Here is a 17,358-nt window from a genome sequence, read left to right on the forward strand (position 1 = left end):
AATTAATAAAACAGATTGATTTAGAAACATTGTTCACAAAGTAAGTAAGACCCCAAGTGTTTCTTATTAATGTGAGTTACACACGTGTGTGTGTGTGTTTTGCTGCCTTTATTTTGGTGCTGCTGTGTTTTCCCTGTATAGATTGTGTGGGAAATGTGGCATCTTTGGCAGTTTCAGCCCCCACATCAGTCACATGTTTGTGCGATTTAAGAAGTGATGCTAGAGTCCTGTTGATTTTAAACTTAATTCACTAATTATATTAAAGGGAATCCGCAAAACGTATTTAACACAAATATCTGGAGGTGAAACCTTTGATTCAGATCATTGTGAAAAATCCAGGTCTCCAGAATCCAGATCATTTCCAAAACAATACTGCCACCGTGTGGTCTTTGTTTGAATGACAGATAGTAAAGCTTTGGCGCCTTTTTACCTTCTCTGTATAATTGTTCCGAGATCCCCAAACCGAGTGTTTTACACATGAAATGCGGGGTTGTATTTATGATCATAAAACCAAAAAACGTGATCAATATGTATGAGATTTACAGTTGTGACAAATTATCATAAATGTCACATAAAGTGCTAAAGAAAATCCGATTGCATTTTTTTCTTATCAAAAGCTGATACATGATGCCCAATATATGGGACTATTTAATGGAATATAAAAGGAGTGACTATTTTATGAAGCATTTGCATTGGGGATTTTGTTTTAAGAGCAGAAAAGACAGCAAAATAATAATGAATGAATGCTCAAAGATTGTCATTGTTTTATACAAGTCTATAAAAATGTAATTGTTTTCATAGCGGTTAAAATCAATACAGATAAGGCATTTATCATATACATTTTCTTTTGCAGATTGTACCAATGTGTAATGTAAAAAAATGTGTATATGGATCGAGCAATTAAAATCACGTATTTAAATCTGTCAAGTGCAGGCACTTCTAATTCAGAGAAGTTATATCAAAAAGTGAAACCAATATTTGTAGTTTGCTTTATGAATGAGCAGTTAATAGCATGAAGGGAGAATAGCAAAGTTTATATAACTCACGAGTGTACATGTCAATTCTTAGAAAAGAATCATAGATAAAGCGCTCTAACAAAATGCTGTCACATACTGGTGGTTTTGTAGTGAATTGTATTTCTCTAACCCGTTTCCAATATGAAATATTGAGTCCCGTCAGAGACAGCAACATGAAAACGGGTAAGAATAAGATGGCGGTGTAACCAGAGCTCTATACAGGAGAATGTGGGTGGCCCTTAAAAGAGCCTTTGGGTTAAATGAATGTGAATTCCGTATCATCAGTTGGTAAGAAGTGTCACCGTTTAGCCTCCGAATCCATAGAGAGTGCGGCCCTGGCGCTTGAGAGCATACACCACGTCCATAGCGGTGACTGTCTTCCTCTTAGCGTGCTCGGTGTAGGTGACCGCGTCCCGGATCACATTCTCCAGGAAAACCTTGAGCACCCCACGGGTCTCTTCATAGATGAGACCGGAGATGCGCTTCACTCCTCCTCTGCGAGCCAGGCGGCGGATAGCTGGCTTGGTTATGCCTTGGATGTTGTCACGAAGAACCTTCCTGTGCCTCTTGGCACCTCCTTTCCCGAGCCCTTTTCCTCCTTTGCCGCGACCAGTCATTCTGCAAAGTGTTAAAACAAGAAGCGAATGAGGTAATTGCGGTAAAGCTGCTGCTTATATGCAGTATGAGCGGACCTGAGTGAAAACCACACACACCCCATGAGGGGAGAAAGTGAATTGCACTGGAAGACGTTCCTTGATTTTGATTGGCTGAAAAAGTCTTTCGTCTGATTGGCTCAGTGAAAGCCGTTACTGTTTATAAAAAAAGGCCGCGTGGTAATGGGATTGGTTGGAAGTTTATCTCATTAAAACTGTGATCACATTTGCTTTGCCTAGTATTGCCCAACTCACACGAACACATTTGTGTGCCATCTATTTCATGTATTTAATTATATTGTGTCTGCATCTATATATCTGTAAATGTAATTCATTTGTAATATTTAGATGTGTATGATCAACTACATTCATCAGTATTTTTGTTTTATATAAATACCCCTGTTTTATAAATTTGCTTTTATTTCTAATTTACCCTGCATGAGGTGACACGTGGGAGAAATGCAGACCGGGGAAACAAGTTCAGCAAACACAAATCCTCCAGTAGAAATGTCTGAAGTTGACAGTTACTCCACAGGGTGGCAGTGCTGCTTCGAAATTGAAGTCACGTGGGAATGAAGTTACATGAAATCACTATAAAGCCATAACACAAGTCTAAGGCTGTGCCTATAGTTATAGCGCCGCCGATGGTGACGGCGACACGACCGGTGACGTCACCCGTCGCCACCGGTGAAAGTTATGTTTTGCCGCGACGGCGCGGGATTCCGGGCATTTAATTGGTTCATGGATCGTCACGTGACACGACGGCCCCTGAAAAATCAAATTTGCCGGCTTCAAGTTTTCGCGACGGCGACGTTGCTCCGTCGCTTTGTCGCCGTTGTGTGTTGTGTGCACTATAAGCGCACGCTGCGGCGGCAATGCTTTTGTGTTTGTGCGATGTTGTGTCGCTGTCGCAGGCACTATAAGCACGGCCTAAGGGCTGTTAAATAGTGTGTGCAGCCGTGCACAAATGTATTACATTTGTGCACACACAGATACACACACACATACACACACACACACATACACATGCATACATACATACCCACAACACACATATCCATACACATGCATACCCACAACACACATATACATACACATGCATACCCACAACACACATATACATACACATGCATACATATATACACACATACACACACACACACACACATATATACATACACATGCATACATATATGCACACACACACACACACACACACATATACATACATACATATATACACACATACACACATATACATACATTCAGCGCCGGTAGCAGCGTAAAAGATTATTTTTCCCGTTTTCGCCGCTGTCTGTCGGCTCCCCGCTCCCTGGCGTGCGCGCGCGGCCCTTGTATAGAAGGGCTGACTCACCTAAGCCATCTATAACTGCCGTGCGCGCGCACCCCCACCACTATAGAACGGCCCTAAGGCTGAGGACCCGCTGCGGACGGCCGCGCGCGCGGACCACAAGCCCCTTACCTCCTGCCCATCTGTCCCCGCTGCCTATATATGTGAATAGGGTGACCAGATTTTGAAAATGAAAAACCGGGACACAATTTTTTTTTTTTACATTAACAGTTTATTTATCGTATTACACTTATACTTTACTACCATTAGTCCTAGTTACGTGAGTGTGTGTCGGATGGCCTCACTAATCGAACAAAAAAAAAAGCCAGATGTGAATGACTTCTGTACCCCTTAACCAGTGTCAGGATGCCCCCTCTTCACAATTTCTAAAGCAGCAATCCCGGCTGGGATCTTACCTGATCCACAGTCCCTCAAGGTACTATACTGGAGGGGAGGTGTTCCCTACCTGTCTTCCGATGTCTCCCGCGTGAAACTTGAGTCAGATCTGGAAGAAAGCAGGGTAGGTTACTTCGGTGTAGGTATACGGCAGTTAAGATGAGGGAGAGACAGAGAGGGAGAGACAGAAAGGGTGAGACAGAGAGGGAGAGACAGAGAGGGAGAGACAGAGAGGGACAGAGACAGGGAGGGACAGAGACAGGGAGGGACAGAGACAGGGAGGGACAGAGACAGGGAGGGACAGAGACAGGGAGGGACAGAGACAGGGAGGGACAGAGACAGGGAGGGACAGAGACAGAGACAGGGAGAGGCAGAGACAGAGACAGGGAGGGGCAGAAACAGAGACAGGGAAGGACAGAGACAGAGACAGGGAGGGACAGAGACAGAGACAGAGACAGAGAGAGAGGGGGGAGATAGAGAGGGGGAGAGAGACAGGGAGACAGGGGAGAGAGACAGGGAGAGAGAGACAGGGGGAGAGAGACAGGCAGAGAGGGAGAGAGACGGGGGAGAGGGACAGAAACAGGGGGAGAGGGAGAGAGACAGGGGGAGAGCGAGAGAGACACGGGGAGAGCGAGAGAGACAGGGGGAGAGCGAGAGAGACAGGGGGAGAGCGAGAGAGACAGGGGGAGAGCGAGAGAGACAGGGGGAGAGGGAGAGAGACAGGGAGATAGGGAGGGTGAGAGGGAAAGTTATGTTTCGCCGCGACGGCGCGGGATTCCGGGCATTTAATTGGTTCAAGGACCGTCACGTGACACGACGGCCCTTGAAAAATCAAATTTGCCGGCTTCAAGTTTCCACTATAAGTGCACTTGGCGGCGGCGGCGGCGGCAAAGCTTTTGTGTTTGTGAGATGTTGTGTCGCTGTCGTAGGCACTATAAGCACGGCCTAGAGGCTGTTATATAGTGTGTGCAGCCGTGCACAAATGTATTACATTGTGCACACACACAAATACACACACAAATACACACACAAATACACACACAAATACACACACACACACACACACACACACACACACACACACACACATACACACATATACATACATTCAGCGCCAGTAGCAGCGTAAAAAGATTATTTTCCTTCGCCGCTGTCTGTCGGCTCCCCGCTCCCTGGCGTGCGTGCGCACCCCAACCACTATAGAACGGCCCTAAGGCTGAGGACCCGCTGCGGACGGCCACGCGAGCGGACCACCAGCCCCTTACCTCCTGCCCATCTGTCCCCGCTGCCTCCTTCCGGCGAGGCTCACTACACGCTGTGACGCGTCAGCCGCCTGGGGAAGCAAGAGAATTGCGATCCCGAGCGGTGACGCGTCACGTGGTGCGCTGGTGAGTCTATCAGCGCCGGGTCAGGAGTGTTAGAGGCAGCTTCCCCACCTCCAAAAGGTGGGGGGGAAGTGTGTGTGCGCGTGTGTATATATGTGTGTGCATGTGTATGCGTGTGTATGTGTATGTGTATGTGTGTGTGTATGCGTGTGTGTGTGTGTGTGTGTGTGTGTGTGTGTGTGTGTGTGTGTGTGTGTGTGTGTGTGTGTATATATGTGTGTATATATGTGTGTATATATGTGTGTATAAATGTGTATATATGTGTATATATGTGTATATATGTGTATATATGTGTATATATTTGTATATATGTGTATATATAAATATGGTGTGTGTGTGTGTGTGGGGACGGGTAAGGGGGATGGGGAGGAGGTGGAGGGGGAGGAGGGTCAGCACGGAGAGCCCTCCGCTCAAACCACACCCCCCCCTCCCGCTCAAGCTCCCGCTCCCTACAGCCCGCAGGTTCAATTGCCTCTCAGCGCGCAGTTGCACGCATTTATCCCTAACCACTTTGCTGTATGGTGTGTGTGTTGTGTTGTGTTTTGAACCCTTGTAGAGGTGTAATGGGTAAACAAAATGTATATAATTACTCACTGATAAAATATAGAATACATTTTTAATAGGGATAGATTTTAATAAAATGACTTGTACTTTATAAAACATTAATGTAAATTAATCTGTGCGATCATATCTGTGTTAAATAAATGTTACGCTGTGCTCACCACGGACAAGGAGGGACACCGAAACTGAGGTGAGATGGGTAACAAACTGCACCCACAGCTACGGGGACATGCCTGGAAAGTGGAAAATAGGCATCTGGAACCGTCTGGGAGTATAAGATAAAGTAAGATACTCGCCAGACGAGAAGGGAGGTTCCAGAAGATAGGTGGTACCGAGAGCCTGGGGTCCAGAGCCGGGAGGTAGGTCGGAATCCGCAAACCGAGGTGAAGGGGTCGGGGAGTCCAGGAGGTCAGGATACAAACCAAGGGTAGAAGACCAGAGCGGATCCACAGCCAGGCCGGTTCAGTACGCAAGGGATCACTAAGGAGACAAAGAGACAGGAACTGAGGCAGGCACGATCGTGGTTAACACAGGTCATACAAAGCTATGCTCAGCCAAAGAATGAATGGCTGAGCAAGGTATAAGTAGGAGGAAGGACCAATAGGGAGAGGGGGAGTAACGAGGGAGCAGTCCCAGGAAAGATAGAGATTGGTAGGGAGAAACTCACCACAGCTGTGCTAGATGTGCAGCTTGTGAGCGGTGCACGCGCATCAGGCATGTGCACCGCGTGGGAGAGGCGTGCGCGGCCTCAGCTGGGGGCGGGAACTCCCCCTGAGGGAGGACGTAAAAGTCCTCTGCCGTGCGCGCGTATGCGCGAGATCAGAAGCCGCTGCAGGAAGCGGAGGAGAAGGGAGATCCCGCCCGCAGCGGCGAGAAGGCAGAGCTGGAGCGGGGTGAGTAAAGTCACGGGGGGAGCCCCTTTAGAGAGAGCTGTTCCCCCGGACCTTACAATAAATAAACAAGAAACAATAACATAAACTATAAGCAATGGTGTATCTCTTAATATGGGGAACCAAGGGGGAAGTCCAGAGGGGACCTGGACTATATGTGTTATTTGTATTACTGTATTTCCTCTTGTGTAAGCTGCCAGTGATTGTAAGACGCACCATAGATTTGACACTTACAATCAAGGAACATTACTTCTCACTTACCAGGTTTCAGGAGAGGTCCCAGGTCAGCGGAGAATGAAGCGGGCGGCCTTGACAGGACAGGTCCCACATCTGCAGAGGATTGAAGTAAAGACTGGGGGTGGGCGGGCGGCAGCGGTAGGTGAAGACCATCACGGCATGATAAAATGTGTGTGTTGATGTGTAGTTACCACATCCCTATCCCCACTTTATACTGTTTTCCACTTCCAGACATCAGTGATTAGCTCTTTTCTGGAAGGGTTACACAAAGAAAAAAACCTATACATTGGGCACAATAAGCCTGGCAGAGGTGGCCATTGCACACGGTATTGGGGTAGTCAGCCGTGCTTTGCTTTCACTCTCACTGGGGAGACGTGCTTTGCTTTCACTCTCACTGGGGAGCTGCGAGCTTCAGATCTATATCACCCTGCTCCACTAAGCCTTCTCCCATTGCTACTGCCAGGGCGTTGGGCAGAGCCTGGCCTGCTACACTGAGCTTCCCTGCCTTGCTTCTCCAAGGACATCAGGCAGGATCCGGCTCTCCAGAACTCCCAGCGATGGGCTACAGAAAGTGAATGCCGCCGTCCCACTGAACAACCTTGTGCTGAAAGGGCTTACCTAGCCCCGCTGGTGGTCTAAGGGGAGCCTTCGCACTGTCACCTGGCTTGCCTACTTGCTAGCAGACATCCCAGGCACGGCCGAATGCCGATATCTCCTGTGATGACTTTAGGACAAATAGAACATATATTTTTAATAAAGTGCCTTTCTGGCTGCAGTTTTAAATGTACAGGCAGGATGAGGCTTTTTCTACTTGCCTTTGTAATGCAACCAGTAACCACATGTTTTACACCGATGAGCTGGGGGCACTTCCTTCTGCAAACTTCAGAGACCCCCTTTTAGGGAAATGGCTATGGGTCTCGGGCAGTGTTGCGGATGAAAGCCCCAGAGCCGCAAAGTGTGAATTAGCCGGGATGCTCGCTGACCAGGAGATCCTGTTAGTCATCTGGGCTAGTTAACACCTTGGGTCCAACTCCTAGCCTGGGAGACACCAGGTAAAAAGGGGAGCACCCATATGGTAAGCAGCCCAGGTGTCAGAGTTGCACAGGCGCTGTATCAACTGGAAATCCCTGTAGTGCCCACTCTGCAAACTGGGGGCAAGATGGAGATTGGTGGGATGGAGGTTCCCACGAAAGGGATTGGGCGGGTATGTTATAGATATGCTAGCCGACCCTATATACATGCTCCCTAAGCTATCCCCGTTGTCTTTTGTTTCCCTTTTACAATGTGAACAAATTTCCACTTTGCTTCTACAAGCGGATAAGAGCAGCAGCAACGATTCCCTAACGCAAGTTAATTACATCAGAACCAAGGACATAACTCTTCTTCAGGATTCCGTTAGTGCTGGGGGTTATCTAACGAACCCCAATGGACCAGAAAGAACTTTGCAATATTCACAGACTTATTGGGCTGGCAATTTACACCCCTTGCAAAAGGACAGCATTTTAAAAGACAATATTCTGGTGCTTTGTTTTACTTCTGGACATTCTATCCCATTCTCTTCCTCAGTAAGTGTTTTGTCAAGTATATTCTAAGGTTGTCGTGTGTCTGTCTATTAAGGAAATAAATGTCAGTTTATTTTGCTCAACTTGTGTGCTCAATCTATTTCCCTAAAATATAAAATTGTTGATACGTTCCGTCCATCGTGACAGTGGCCACACGGCCACAGTTGGAATAGCGTTTCCTTACCCTTACTCCAGTGCTGGCGGTCAAAAGACCTAAGGTAGCTGACCCTCCCCAGGCCACCAAACTAGGGGGGAAGAAGTCAAAAACCTGGGGTGTTGAAGTAGAGCCGATGGAGGTTGCCCACGAGGGCCAGTGCTCCTTGTGTAACTGGCTGGGCCACCTGCGTGTTAACTGCCCAAACTACCCCTATCCAGTGTAACAGGGTATGTCCCATAATACCTCTCTTTCCCACATAGTGTATCTATTATGCAAGTCCCTATTATGTTCAGAGCAGTAACAGGTTAATCTATGAGCCAGTGACCCCCCAGTGAAGGAAGTAAGGTGGTGACTCATGGCCTGTGTAAGCCTATCCAAGATGGGTACAGTCCATGAGCCCGCCCCTTGCAGAGACTTCCAAATGGGAATATCTGTAACCCGTAGCTCACTACAAATGAGGCGTGACCATGGGGCTGAGGTAGGGATTTGTATAGAATGCCAACCACACCCACGAAGGCACATCTAGAGTATAGGACAGTCGTACAGGCCGGATCAGGGTAACAGAAGACAGGGTAAGTGAGGTACTTGCGAATCTTGGAGTATAGAGCAGTGGATTGTTGGGGTACGTAGCCAGGGTCAGGGTTTTAAAGCGTAGAGTAGTCGTGGAGCCAAGCAAGGGTCAGTGCAGGAGAGAGTGGCGTCGCCGTGGTTCCAAATCCAGGGTCAGTGCAGGAGAGAGTAGAGTAGTCGTTGCCAAAGCCAAGGTCAGTGCAGGAGAGCATCACAGAGTAGTATCCATGCAGGGTCAGGCAGCAGGGTTCAGGCAGACAGGAACTAGGTGATGAGTGCAGCGTCACACAAACAGAGGTTATGCTCGGCAATGACTGGGAGCTCTGAGAGCATATTTATAGGACCTCCCACCAATGGGAGGCAACCAGGAAGCAGACGTGCGGACAGGATAGGCTGCTGGATCATGCAGGTGTGTCCTATTACACGGCCAATAGCTACCGCGTCAGAATGTGTGCATGCCCCCCGCAAAACCCGTAGGTGACCTGGTCACGCGCTGTCATCGTGCGCCACGACACCCGCACCGCCATGAGGGCGGAAACCAGAGGCGAGACCCGTGGAGATAGAGAAGGGGCGCAACTGCGCCGCATAACAGTGATATCAGGACAGGGCCGGGTACCAGAGGCAGGACCCGCTGAGGTAGAGGCGGAGTGAGGGGCGTAACCGTGCTGCATAGGGGTGATGCCAGTATGGGGGCGGGACAGAGGGGCGGAGACCACAGACCACTGGGAAGACCGTGTACCACGCATGCACGCTGCGCATCAAAACAGGAGGAGCAAGAATGCGCTCCATGCCCAGAGACCGAAGGGGACTGCACAGAAACCGCGCACCGTGCGTAAGTTCCACCCCAGTTTGCCACTCTTGAGTGTTATGGTAGTCCAATGGGCAAGTGAGGGTTAAAGGGTCAGGAGCAGCAGAACAGCGAATCCTCACAGTATCACATTTAGTCAGTCTTGTGCTGGGAGGAGAAGAAAGCACAAGGGCTTTCATTGTTCCCCATCGGGGGAAAGCATGCCCACCCCAGGCTCAGGCCTGGGGACCATTAAGGCGCATGGTGAAAAAAAATGGTGAGCAGGAAAGGGCTAGAAATAAGGTCCGGGGTCCGGCTTTCACTGGGCTAGAGCCAATGGTTTCCCGCAGACCTGGTGGCGCCTTCCCAGCGGGATATTTGGGGTTGACCGGAGGGACCTATTGCAGGGGAAGCCTATTGTGTTAGGGGAAGCCAGACAGGCTTTACCTTATTATGTGAGGCTGGCTACCCCTATCGTCACATGTGTGTTGTGTGTTTTCTGGCTTGCCAGAATAAACTTTTGTTTATTCATCTAGTGTGTCATTCGGGAGAAGGAGTGGCTCAGTGAGTAAACACTGAGTAAAACACACTGGCATTGAGAGTGAGTTTGAAGCCTGGTTCAACTCCGAGTGTCAACTACTTGTGACCTTGGGCAAGTCACTTTATATCCCTGTGTCTCTGGCTCCAACAAAATAGATTGTAAGCTCCACGGGGCAAGGACTGTGTCTGCAAAATGTCCCTGTAAAGTGCTACATAAAACTAGCAGCGCTATACAAGAACGTACTATTATTTTTATTATTATTATTATTTTCTGGTGATAGTGATCCTGATGTAAAGATGTTAAAAGTTCTGGTCTCTGGTGACAATGGTCACAAAACATGTCAGTTCCTATACACAGTGCTAATAGTGACATTACATAGTTATGTAACACACAGGGTGACTAATAAAATAACCTAATCTTCCATTAATATCACATATATATATTTTTTGTAACCGACAAATAAACATATTTTTAACACTTCCCAATTGTATTATAAAGCTTAAACAAAATAGATGTTTGATTATTACATTATTAAAATATATTTACTGTCATTCACATGATGTGTATGTTACTATGATTTTGTTTTTAGAAAACATAATTTTACATACATATCATTATAAACTATTCATTTGTAGAACAGATGGAATACAAAACTTTTCGAATCTCCCATTTAATAACCAATATTCATAACTGACAATGGAATAATACAGAGCTTAGTACCGGGGAAATGGAACAACATGAAATAGCAATGTACACTGCACAGGAATTATTGTGCTACTTGTACATATATAGTGAATCCCCAGACAATGTTTATATATTTATATGCACATTATTTTAAACTGATACTGTAGAATAATATGTCCTTAGTGTCACTGTATGAGGATGGAGGTTGCACATTTAGTCTGAGCAAAGTAAAAGTGACAGAAATAGACAGATATGAATGAAATCTGGCAAATCCCGGGCTACAGAGCCGAACTTTCACCCATTATTCCTAATTGTGTTTGTACTTTCCCAGCAGAAAAATGATACAGCAGTGAAGAGAATATAATTCCTTACAAATTGCATGCAAGAAGGGGGGATGTGAGTAATAATTAGGGGATAAAATGCCCTTTTCTTGCAGCCTCAGAAACACAAAGTCAGAGCAGTGTTTGTGATCCGGGAGGATGAGAGTCAGGGCGGGGCTTAGTGATTATACCCAATGAGAAAGAAGCTCACTCCGATAACTAACCAATCACAGAGCAGCAGGCTCTCTATATAAGTCCCGGCAGGTCCCCGCCCCCAGTATAACTTTCTGTCAGTGTGTTGGGATATTTTACCTGCAGCTGCAATGGCCGAGACCGCTCCTGCTCCTCCTCCTCCAGCTGAAAGCGCCGCCAAGAAGAAGCAGCCGAAGAAAGCGGCCGGAGCCTCGAAAAGCCGCCCAGCAAAGTCCGGTCCCAGCGCGTCCGATCTGATAGTGAGAGCTGTGTCCGCCTCTAAGGAGCGCAGCGGGGTCTCCCTGTCCGCTCTGAAGAAGGCTCTGGCTGCAGGAGGCTACGATGTGGAGAAGAATAACAGCCGCCTGAAGCTGGCTCTCAAGGGCTTGGTGAGCAAGGAAACCCTGATCCAGCTGAAAGGGAGCGGAGCCTCCGGATCGTTCAAGCTGAATAAGAAGCAGCTGGAGAGCAAGGAGAAGGCGGCCAAGAAAAAGGATGTGGGGAAACCCAAGAAGCCAGTGGCAAAGAAACCCGCCAAGTCCCCCAAGAAACCCAAAAAGGCTCCGGCGGGAGTGAAGAAAAGCCCCAAAAAGGTCAAGAAACCGGCGGCCGCCAAGAAGCCAGCAAAAAGCCCGAAGAAGTCTAAAGCTGCCAAGCCCAGGAAGGCTGTGAAGAGCCCGGCGGCTAAAAAGGCTGCGAAGCCAAAAGCTGCTAAGAGTCCAGCTAAGGCCAAGGCAGCCAAACCCAAAGCAGCAAAGCCCAAGAGGGCGGCAGCTCCTAAGAAGTGAGACCGACAACTTCAGCCTCTTACAAACACAAAGGCTCTTTTAAGAGCCACCACAACCCCACATAGAGAGCTGTGCACATAATGTGTAACTGGGAATGTTTCTCCAACTTATCCCATGCAGGGGTTTGTGTTACACTGCCAGAGCATAAGTGTATATGAATTGATACTGCGAGCACTGTAAGGTGCATGTGTAAGTTTGTAGTCCCTAACCTATTGCACGAATAAATGTTTCTCAGACAAACTGACATATTAGGTGACATTATGGTTTTGTTTGTGTCTACATAATATTCACATACACGGTTTATATAAAATTAAAAAAAGTGTAGTTTACATCAGAAAAACGTATTTATCACCATGTTATTAAAAAAAGTGTTTACATCACATTGAAAGCATCAAGCACATGCTATTCCATAACACTTCAGTTTGATCACCAGTGGCACATGGGAGGGGGGACATTTACAGGTTTGTCTTTACGTGCACCCATATACAGCATGAAATGGTGACTATGCATGCAAGTCTATATATCACATGACAAAGAATACACAAATATTGAAGGTGCGTTTATCTATATTGTCACACATCAAGTACATATGTTGATACAAGGATAACACACTTCTTTCATTCTCTATATTGAGATCAGTATCCGTGTGTTAATATTGATCAGGCCATTTCATTGAAAATGTGGTGGCTCTTAAAAGAGCCTTTGTTTTTCGGGTGTAAACGAAGTCAGGGTGCAGCCGGCCTAAGCTCTCTCCCCTCTGATCCTGCGGGCCAGCTGGATGTCCTTGGGCATGATGGTGACCCTCTTGGCGTGGATAGCGCACAGGTTGGTGTCCTCGAAGAGCCCCACCAGATAAGCCTCGCTGGCCTCCTGCAGAGCCATGACAGCCGAGCTCTGGAAGCGCAGGTCAGTCTTGAAGTCCTGGGCGATCTCCCGGACCAGGCGCTGGAAGGGCAGCTTGCGGATGAGCAGCTCGGTGGACTTCTGGTAGCGGCGGATCTCCCTGAGAGCCACAGTACCGGGCCGGTAGCGGTGAGGCTTCTTCACTCCGCCGGTGGCCGGAGCGCTCTTTCTGGCAGCCTTGGTCGCTAGCTGCTTACGGGGAGCCTTCCCTCCGGTGGATTTCCGGGCGGTCTGCTTGGTCCGGGCCATCCTGTGCTGCTGTGTCAGTGCGCGTCTCCGGTCAGGAACTAATAAAGAAAAAAAACGCTGCAGCTGCGTAGTTATGGACTGCAGATCGCTGTGATTGGCTGCTTTGGTCCCGCCCTTCGCTCTGATTGGTTCTGTGAAAGCCGTTGCGATGTTCAAAAATCCCGCCTCAGACCGATATCGTCCTAATAAAGTTATTATATATTTAGTGCTTGTAAGTGGGACAATTAAAAAGATTTAATGTGATAACATTAGTGTTTGCACAGATACAGCACAGAGCTCTCTGACATGGAACATGTACTTATACCAAGTATTCAAATGATCTTTAATCGGTGAAATGTAATATGAGGGGTTTTCTTTCCCAGATCATTGCTTCAATGGGACTTTCTTGGTTCCTCTTCTTCTAATGTTCACATTGTGTTATTATTATAAACCCGAACACAGAGACACAAAGAAGCGGAACCGCGCGGCTCGTTTCCTTAATGCCTGCAGTTCCCAGAGCACCACACGGTGGCAGTGCTGCGCTATAAATGGGGCTTCCCTCAATGTCTTCTCGCTGTCACTGCTCTGTGTGATCTGATCAGCTCCTAACCGGGCTCTTTGGCTTCCCTCTAATGCTCCAGTCACAGTAGTTTGCTTTTAATTAAAATACCAAGTCTGTATATGTGTATACACAATGTGTTATAGTTTAAGCACAAATTAAATATTCCATAATGTATTATGTATTTTCTAAATAAAGATGAACATCTGATGTTAGAGTAATATAACTAGACTGAACAGGGGCCTGTATTAAAAGATATCTATTAAACTTATCCTCATTCCTTATTTATTGAACTATATTACTGAATATGAAATATTAAAATTACCAATGTAAATAAACACCATCTAATACATTTAAACATAAGCTGAACTATATCAAGACTTGTTTTTTATGTTTCAGATACAATATTAGCATTTAAGCTGACTATTTAATTATGCATTAATTGTTGCTGTGTTTTTGCATCTATTTTCCAATGCTTGTCAAACTATTTCACCATTTAGGCAGATATGGATAAGGATATATTTCCATTGTTTCAATATGTTTTTTTTTTTTTTTTTTTTTATTATTAATTAATGTATCTTCTCATACTGTTCATTCTTTTTTAAACTATAGATTTCATATTTATCCTGAATAAGTCAGTTAGTTAATTGTAACTACAAATTGAAGAGCTAGTTTCCCCAAAGCAGCACTCAATATCCCATTCTTAATAAGCCTTCACTTTTAATACTTGTTACACTATTACTATGAACAAACATTACACATGAACCTACCAATCTTTATTTTAAGTGGTGAAGAGAAAAACAGTTGTTTTTTTCCAATAGTTCACCTCCTCTAATTAATATATTATCTATAACGTATCCAATGCTGTTTTTGTTCTTTTATTATTTATAGATAAAATGCATTACATATGTATTGGAATCAATACATTAAATACTCTAATTTCTTGGAGACCATAGTTTTGCCCCACAGAAATAAGTAAAATAAAATTAATACATTGTTTGTGACAACCTCAGTGAATGAAATCTAACAAATAATAATAGTATTATTATTATTATTATTATTATTATTATTATTATTATTATTATTATTATTATTATTATTATTATGTGCCTAAACCAACATGGTGATTACTTTTACCTAAACAGGTGCTCAAGCGACCAAGTTAATAACACTAGTGTGATCATTTTCTATGCAAATAACTACTTAGTCAAATGTGTCACAATCTCCACTAACCAATCCTACTAAGTAACTATCTCCTATACAATTGCTATCATTAGCTACTCTTACAAACTAGTGTAACATTGATATATGTTGCAACCAATCTACAATAATAATCTCAGGGGGAAGGTATCTCTCTAAATTGAAAACATTCAGTGTTTGATTCAATGTATCAATCTGCATAAAAACTTTTTGAGAAAGGGACGCAATTCCCGAAACGCGTAAAAGTGTTTATGTTCTTGCTTTGACCACTTAATAAATACATTTTTAATAACTACTGGATGCAGCCCCCTTTTCTCCCTCATTGATTTGGCAGTGCTCCGCCTGTGCCCCCCTTGGGAATACTTTTTTATGTACATTTATGTATGTGAAGCACCCACTACAAGGAAAGAGCTGTGCTGCAAAAGGGGAATCTCACTGAAACGAAGATCATCTTTGGTATGTACTTTTTGGTTCTGTTGGGGCTTGTTTGGGGACTTTATGGCATATATGGAGACCTGAGCTAGCCACACAACGCCATCAGTACACATATACCACTTCATGTACCATTACACATGGTTTATCTGCATTTCCCCAGCACTTATATTTGCTCCTATACCTTGATCACAGAGGTTATTATTATTAGTCTGCATGCACTTTGCCCTGAGTCAGCTGAGACCCGTTTATAGGGATACCATCCCTTAATTCTGCCTATGTTTAAAATATAGTTTATATTTCTAAAACATATGTTAGTATGTCTTAGAATATCTGTAATCTAAACAGCTTTTAGATTGTTTTGTGAAATGTAAATAAAGGGAGAGAACGAAAAGCCTGAAAGCTCCAGCCTCATTGTATTATATGGGGGCTATGCACTAAGCTCAATGGGTTTGCGTTCTGATGTTAAAAAAATGCATGTCCGTTAAAAAGTGAGGCCGGGGGACTCGCCCCCGGAAGCCAGGGTGAATGGCAGCTTAGGGAATTAGCTCCCTTCACACTGGCAAGAATCATATAGCAAAGTGACAATAAAAATCACCATAAAAACCTCCAGAAGGCTGATAAATTTGGCGGAATACCTGGGGATGCCAGCCAAGGCTAAATCAAAGCAAAAAGACCCCTCGGTCAAGACATATTTCAACAAAGCCACACCGTCAGCAGCAGGAGGCTCTGTATCACCCACACGACTATGCAGTCAGAGTCCGACAGCGAGACACTAACCCCACTAGCAGATGACCAGGAACTGGTCAGGAGAAAGGATCTCCGTGAATTCTGCGGGGAAATGAAGACCTTTTTCCGCAAAGAACTCTGGAACCTGCGGAGAGATTTGGACGCGGTGGGTGAAAGGACCGGGACCCTTGAGAAAAAAATGGATACCAACACGAGGGCCATAGTACAAACTAATAAAACGGTATCCCAATTGGCAGAAAAGGTCCGAGAGATAGCAGACAAAACAAGAGGACTCTGAAAACCGAGAACGCAGGAACAATGTCCGCATCAGGGAAATCCCAGAAACTATTACAGTTCACGAGGACTTTGTTCAAAAATGGCTGGAGCATTGGCTCCCAGATAAATCGGAGCAGGATTTACACTTGGACCGCTGCCAACGAGCGCTCCGTTCAAGGCCGCAAGCGGGAGACCCCCCTCGGGACATAATAGTGCGGTTCCACTATTTCCGCATAAAAGATGCTGTCTGCCAGATGGCGAGAGAGGCGAGATCCCTGGAGTTTGAGGGCTTCAGGCTTCAGGTCTTTCAAGACCTGTCGCCAGCTACCCTTGCCAGACGTAGGAGCCTAGGCCCTATAACAAAAGTCCTGCAAGAAAAGGGGACCCGCTACAGGTGGTTGTTCCCATTTGCCCTGCTCGTGGTGAAAAATACCCCATTTGTTTGCCGTCTAGTTTAAGAGACAGCCTAATGTTATTCTATGTTCATTATCTTTATCCCTGCAGCAGATGGTGTGGCTGGGAGCCCGGAGACGCCCGTGGGGATGTGTGCCTCGGGTACCCCTCTGCTTGAGGGTTATGTGGAACCTGACCCAGCCCTGTCCTTGCCAAAGGATACAGGCGAAGCAGAGATTGGCGTATGCAGCACTGCAGGAGGAGGTGAGGCAGTGAGGGCGGCCGATCGACAGGGGTCTCCGGTCGTCCAGCCACAGCTGTTCAACTAAAGCTAAGTCAGGTTTAGTTGAAACTACTTAGAACTGTTTAGAGGTTTTACACTTTTACACTTTTACACTTACACTATCTCACTTCTTACACTTTGTTGACCTGCCGGTGCGAACTACCCTATTAGTTCGTCGGCGCCTCAAAAAAGGTACCTCATGGAGCTAGCCCATGAGGACCGCTCTCCCCTACAGAGGACAGATCTATATAGGCCTGGTAGCACA

At 46.0% G+C, this 17,358-nt stretch overlaps 3 protein-coding genes across 3 annotated transcripts; 1 reads left to right on the forward strand and 2 right to left on the reverse strand.

Annotated features, from left to right (window-relative positions):
- Positions 1-1,249: 1,249 nt before the first annotated feature.
- LOC142473535 (histone H4) lies at positions 1,250-1,641 on the reverse strand. The gene has a single exon (XM_075580695.1). It carries the CDS (start codon positions 1,631-1,633, stop codon positions 1,322-1,324), a length of 312 nt encoding a protein of 103 aa, XP_075436810.1. The 5' UTR covers positions 1,634-1,641; the 3' UTR covers positions 1,250-1,321.
- A 9,758-nt stretch (positions 1,642-11,399) lies between these two features.
- On the forward strand, positions 11,400-12,654 carry LOC142473556 (histone H1-like). The gene has a single exon (XM_075580714.1). It carries the CDS (start codon positions 11,434-11,436, stop codon positions 12,088-12,090), a length of 657 nt encoding a protein of 218 aa, XP_075436829.1. The 5' UTR covers positions 11,400-11,433; the 3' UTR covers positions 12,091-12,654.
- On the reverse strand, positions 12,416-13,268 carry LOC142473558 (histone H3). The gene has a single exon (XM_075580715.1). The coding sequence runs from the start codon at positions 13,240-13,242 to the stop codon at positions 12,832-12,834; it is 411 nt and encodes a 136-aa protein (XP_075436830.1). The 5' UTR covers positions 13,243-13,268; the 3' UTR covers positions 12,416-12,831.
- Between the last annotated feature and the right edge of the window lie 4,090 nt (positions 13,269-17,358).

Source organism: Ascaphus truei (genome assembly GCF_040206685.1).
Source record: "Ascaphus truei isolate aAscTru1 chromosome 12 unlocalized genomic scaffold, aAscTru1.hap1 SUPER_12_unloc_2, whole genome shotgun sequence".
Classification (NCBI taxonomy): domain Eukaryota; kingdom Metazoa; phylum Chordata; class Amphibia; order Anura; family Ascaphidae; genus Ascaphus; species Ascaphus truei.